The sequence below is a fragment of the Nelumbo lutea genome, chromosome 3 (assembly GCF_056320005.1).
Source record: "Nelumbo lutea isolate HS-2025 chromosome 3, American lotus-T2T, whole genome shotgun sequence".
NCBI classification, from domain to species: domain Eukaryota; kingdom Viridiplantae; phylum Streptophyta; class Magnoliopsida; order Proteales; family Nelumbonaceae; genus Nelumbo; species Nelumbo lutea.
This window is the reverse complement of record NC_142686.1, coordinates 8,169,195-8,175,505: the sequence shown is the minus strand read 5'-3', so window position 1 is coordinate 8,175,505 and position 6,311 is coordinate 8,169,195. Positions and strand designations below refer to the sequence as shown.

The 6,311-nt window shown below is 37.2% G+C and overlaps 1 protein-coding gene across 1 annotated transcript; it reads left to right on the top strand.

Moving 5' to 3' along the window:
* The first annotated feature begins 472 nt into the window (after positions 1-472).
* LOC148862722 (uncharacterized) lies at positions 473-2,466 on the top strand. The gene is made up of 3 exons (XM_088975414.1): positions 473-1,048; positions 1,145-1,274; positions 1,378-2,466. Exons 1-3 carry the CDS (start codon positions 916-918, stop codon positions 2,198-2,200), a joined length of 1,086 nt encoding a protein of 361 aa, XP_088831540.1. The 5' UTR covers positions 473-915; the 3' UTR covers positions 2,201-2,466.
* Positions 2,467-6,311: the final 3,845 nt, after the last annotated feature.

Here is a 6,311-nt window from a genome sequence, read left to right as displayed (position 1 = left end):
GAGAGAGAGAGAGAGAGAGTGCTGAACATGGACAATATCATTCTGTGGTGCTGGTGGCTCTGGTGTCTTGTCCTAATAATGCAACTGAAGAACACCACGTGTCGGAATCTGGTGACTAATGACCTGTGTCTCGTATGCAAAATCACTAAAAAACAGGTTACAATTTATAATTTGAAAATTATTAGATAGCGAAAATAAAAAGAGAAAGAAAATTATTAGATAGAGGTCTAGATAATTGAAATGGTCAACACAGCAATAATCTTATATTATTATATTGGGTCAAGAATCTCAGGTGCGACAAGCCCACAGATTGATTGGAGGGTGGAGATTGAATAGCCAATGGTCCCAAATTCCTAATCCACGGCCTTGCTTATATTTGGGACCATAATACGATGCTTCATGGCAATATCGGGCCGTCGGTGTCGGCGGGCACTTTATTATTTTATAATATTGAAACTTCTAACCCCTACACTCTCAGTAACTACACGTTTTGTAGGAGTAGAGCTCTTCTCTTTTCCTCTCCTCTCCATTAGTATGATTTCTTATTTTTTATTTTTTGTAGAGTAGAGATAGAGATATCTTAAAACCCAATCCATTCTCTATGCTAAAGAATCACCAGATTTATTTGCGTAAAACCCACTTGATTGCTTCACCTTCCTGGGTTCCTCCCTCTCTCTCTCTCTCTCTAACCCCAATGACTTGAAACCTAAGCATGATTTTCTCTCCCCCCTTTAAATCATCGGCAATAATCCTAATTTCTCCACACAAAAACAGTAAACAGATCTTCCCTTGTCTCTCACCTTCCCTTGTGTAAACCCTTCAGGCTATCGACCAGGTTGAGACCAGGTTGAGGTGGGTACTTGAATTCTCAGCGGAGAGTTCGACATCATCATCATCATCATCTTAATTCTCAAAATGGGGCGCCATTCATGTTGTTTAAAGCAGAAGCTAAAGAAAGGTTTATGGTCTCCGGAAGAGGACGAGAAACTGTTCAACCATATCACTAGATTTGGTGTTGGTTGCTGGAGTTCAGTTCCCAAACAAGCAGGTACCTAATCCTGTAGTGTGCCTCATCTCTGACCTCCATCGCTATGGATATCTTATTGATAATTCAGTAATTTTAAGCTTCCTTCCCTTCCTGCAGGCCTGCAAAGGTGTGGCAAGAGTTGCAGACTGAGATGGATAAATTACCTGAGACCAGATCTTAAGAGAGGAATGTTCTCTCAGCAAGAAGAGGATTTGATAATCAGTCTCCACCAAGTTCTGGGCAACAGGTATAGATATCGATATATCCAAGAATGTGAATCTCAAGTGGTTATATCCCTTGATGCAAAGACTGAGGTGCGTGTTGATGATTTCTTCCTTTTCGAATTGCAGGTGGGCTCAAATTGCAACACAACTGCCCGGAAGAACTGACAATGAGATCAAAAACTTCTGGAATTCATGCCTGAAGAAGAAACTGAGGCAGCAAGGGGTTGACCCGAATACCCACAAGCCCTTGAGCGAAACAGAAGTACGAGAAGATGAGAACAAGTGCAGAGAAGCAGACTCCTCGTCTCAACCTAAAAGGCTTCGACGCACATCGAACTCGGAAGAACTCGGCCAAGCATTTGCTGTTAATAGTTCCATCTACCAGGATTCCGGACTCAATGAAGCTTCGGAAAATAAAGTTCTGACAAAACCAGTCTTTGATCCCTTTCCTTTCTTTGAGTTCCAACCGGGTGTTAATCCTGTTGGGGATAACTCGAACCTTCTCTCCCAATATCACCAAAATTTCATACCTTTGGACCAGACCCAATTGGCCACCAACTTCGATTTCGGGTTTACTTCGATGCCTCGATTAACAAATTTGTCTGAAACAGACAGTTCGGATAACAATTCGTCTTCGAGACTGAGCAGCTTACTCTTCAATGGAACAAAGGAAAATTCTAGTAACAGTAGCAATATGAACAGTCAGACAGAGTTTCAGATGAACAACATGGTTAGCACTGCAAGCTTTTCTTGGGAGTCTGGGACGAGGTTGGAGCCTATGTTCCAGTTTCAGCTTCACGGGATCAAATCTGAAGAGCTGGAGCTACGTTCATGGCAAGAAGATCAGCAACAACAAACCCAGAGTTCGGATGATTTCAGTAGCTTTCCACTGACGTCGCTATCGGAGGACCTAACTGGAGTGGGTTTCGATATCTATGAGCAGATTTAGACTGTAAATCCGGCGCTTAGTTCCACCATTTCTTTTCTTTTTTTTTTTTTGGATTTTACACCCCCTCCCACCTACCCAAAAAAAATCATATAGATGTTGACAGTACATGGGGATCCTACTGAAAGGTTTGAGTTGGTGATTCTTTGAGTTTTCCTTTTCTTCTGTTTTTCTTTCTCTTCTTTTATCTACAGAAAGTCATGGAATAATGTTGTTGGAGTTGTGTGGATGAAAATGAATTCTTATTCTGTACATGGATTTTGCAGAAATGCAGTGATGAGTTTGTTCCAAGGTCACCAATAAGAAGCTGATTATAATGTTTGAATTATTAATATTATTATTGCTCGGCAAGAAATCTTTATTTTTTATCGTATCATTACTACAATTTTCTATATCATTATAACTATGACTTGCTATTATTATTTGTTTGCAGGCTAAAACCACTTGCAGCTAGAATATATGTTGTTGGTGACTTTTTACTCCGTTTCTTTTGCTTTAATTCACTTTTGTTTTGTTTTCTTAGCTTCTTCTTCTTCTTCTTGAACAAACACCATGTATTTCACTGCTAGCTACGTCAAAAGGAAAGAGAAAGGGGACTAACAGCAGAAGCTCGACCAGTTACATCACTACAGTAGGGTGACTGGGTGAGTATATAAAACTTGCTATAAATGAGATTAGGGGGTGTGAAAATGTTGCTCAGGTCACATGGGCATGCCGGATAAGAATGCTGGTTCATCAGTCGTAGCACTGATTCTCTGAGTGTCCGTCCTGCAGATTGGAAATAACCTCCCACACGAATGCTCACCGAGTCCCTTTCTGTAAAAAGCAGGTAGGGTACCGTTCTTAGTTAAAAACACTTGATGATCAACGTCCAATGCCCAACCCTGAACTATTCCACCCGGCGGTTCACACTTTAAATTCTTAAGTCCTTACAATTAAGTTTGCATTTGGTTTCGTTGGTGTTTATTGAAAAATTGTCACTACATCACAGCCATATAGGTGTTGCATTTATTGATTTGAAGCAAAATGAAACAACTATTTGGTTTCACAGTTTATCAAATAAATGATAAAAAACTGAAACGCTTTGATTTTTGTGCATGGGACATTTGGGAAAACGTCAAATTTTTATTTTCCCCAATGCCCCAATGTTTCTTAAAACCAAATGCCGATGTGTCATACATTTGGATATTAATCTAAGGTGAAGAATAAAAAACGTTTAAAGTGAAACTTAACCAAACAACCAAAACAGAAAAATTTTAAAGTAAAAAAAGTATAAATAAAAATTTAAAGTGAAAAAGCACAAATAAACAGCCACCCATAAATATAAACAAAACCAAACACCCTTTAAGATGTAGTGAAAATCAACCAGGTCAAATGAACCAGCTGCGATATTAGATGGTTTACATTCATTGATGTGGGTTTGTTTTTAATGCAAGAGGCATATCCATTCTCCTAGGCTCCTAGTAACAATAAGCAAAGGGAAATTTAGAGCTCGATCAGTAGTCCAAATTTTTTGGTTTAATTTACAACACCTCCACCTGTGATTCATTACCCGGCCCCCTTGAATTTTGATTCTTCATTCTTCCACGTGTTACTGTTCCAATTATACTAAAGTTTATGGGGTAGATTGAACAATAAAAACCCCAAAAGCAAAAGAAAATGTACATTAAAACAACTTTGATATTCCAATATTGAACTGGAATGCACGTCAGAGAAGAAATTTATCACGTTTTAATTGATAGGCTTAGGAAGGAAATGATCAAATGAGAGTGGGGTTGATTCCTTTTTTCTGCGTTTGTTTGAATATTTGAATTATGGATTTGGTGCTATATCCGTTGCACTAGCTAAGTAGCTAGGTAGGTGCATAATGATGCCATCCATTGATTTGAGAACCGAGAAGTTTGCTTTAATATTTACTGATCTACAGATCAAGATAGTACTATGAGAGCTTTCACTCACTCACTCCCTCACATAGAATTATTAATTACTTATTATAAACCACGACCACTAGTTCTTTGGAGATTTTCTTCATTGCATTTGAGATAATTAGTACATTTCTGAACGGGCCACTTAGAGGGAGGACCATTTGATTGATTGGATTGCCCTGTCGACCTGCTTGGTGCAGCATTGCATATTGGTCCACCACTACAGCCTTCCACCCATTTGTTGCTGATACTTACTTCCCCAGGCGCAGACTCATCTCTGTTTCTCTCGTCAGTCGTCGCTGCCACTTCCAGTTCCAGACTACTCTCTTGTGCATAAACAGAGAGATTCCTTTATTACCTGTCCAAATTTGCTTAGCTACATCTTCTGTTTCTTAAAGCTTCTGCGTATTTGCAGCGACACTTCCTATTTCCAGTCCTGCTACATAAACAAGGCGTCTACAGTAGGGTTAGAAACCCAATCCGAAGCAAACATGTCAATTGCAGGTACATTTAGCAACAAGTATACAGACTCCCCACGTGGCAAGTAAAATTTTTTACCTTTTGGAATTCATCTTTTACGGTTTTACCATGCATGACTCTTACATTAGTCTATTATATACAAAAGGAACTAGACGACCTAAGTCTGGACGTCTGGATTGGAGTGTGGAACAAATTCCCATTTTGTTGCAACTTTTCTTCCTGTTTTTCTCTATGCTTTTGATTTTTTTTGTCAAAAATTTGTAAAATTAGATCCACAAATGAGATTAGGCATGTGTTTCCTCTCATTTTTTTTTCTTTATATTTATATTCTTTTTGGAATTCATACTTTTTTTCCATCATACAGTTCTTATTTACATAAAAATTCCCATTTATCCCTCCTACTTTTCTCTCACTGAAAAACATTAATTTTTTCCCTTCAATTTTCTCCAGTATCTTTAATTTTTGTTAGTTATACACTTATACTTAGTAAATATATTAAACCAAAGCCCTAAGACCATATGACAATAAGGGTGTGTTGATCAATGTGTACAAATTTACTCCAGGTGGTGGGCCACCATAAAGCTCAAATCAAAGGACCTATTTGGAGGGGGACGTAAAAGCCTTACTCCTCTGAGAACTTATCCGGTAGTGTCTACCCGTTCATAGTAAAATTCTGATAGACTTGAAAGAAAGCAACAAGATTTACGTCCATTTATGTAGAATGAAGGGCCTGGGGTGGATTCGAATTAAGCTCAGCCAAATAGTTAGTTGTTCGAGCTTGATTCATTGAGACAATGTGAGGCTCGAGCTCAGTTCAAGCTAGAGACTTGAGCTCGAGTTCGGCTCAAATCAAAAGCTCATAAGCTCCAGCTCAAATGTGAGTCAAATGCTTTATAAAAGTAATATATATAAATTTATTTTTATTTGATATTAAAAAATAATAATTATAATAATTAGTTATTATTATATATAAAAATAAAAAGATTATATGTATGTATGTATGTATGTATATAGAAGTTCAATTAGGCTCACGAGCCGAGTTCGAATAATTTGTAAAAATCTCAACTCATTGCCACCCCTATAAAAGAAAAAACAAACCACTCATATTGCCAAACACCCTTTAAATATCAACCTAGATTAAAAAGTTACACCGGTTTTTTTTATAAACCAAATCCAATTTGGTTTCTCAATTCAAATAAAAAACCTACAGAAAAGGCTTTCCATAAGTTGGTGTAGGTAACATTCTTTAGGCTGTGTTTGATTGCGGTGCAATTTTATTTGCACTAGTACAAATGCATAGGAGTACAAATAAAAAGAATTCAAATTCTGGTTTAATTTTGTATTGGGTGTTATTTACTTCAAGTGTTGATTTGCTTCATTTGTACTGTAATTAAACAAAATAATGTAAATTTTGAAATAAAAACAAATAATAATTTGCATTAAAATTGTTTACACTGTCATGATTTTGTATCAGTGCAAATAAATTTGCATTGCAACCGAACACAGCCTTAATATAGAATGAATTGTTAAATTACAAATCAAACTCCAGCAATTTTCACTAAGGCTATGTTTGGTTTGAAGTAAAAGGTAAAGAAATGAAGGAAAACCTTTATAAACCTTGAATAAGTTTTCCTGTCTTTCCTTTACTTTTCCTACTTTTCCCTTCAAACCAAACATAATCTAATGTTTTCTGACATGAAATGGACCCC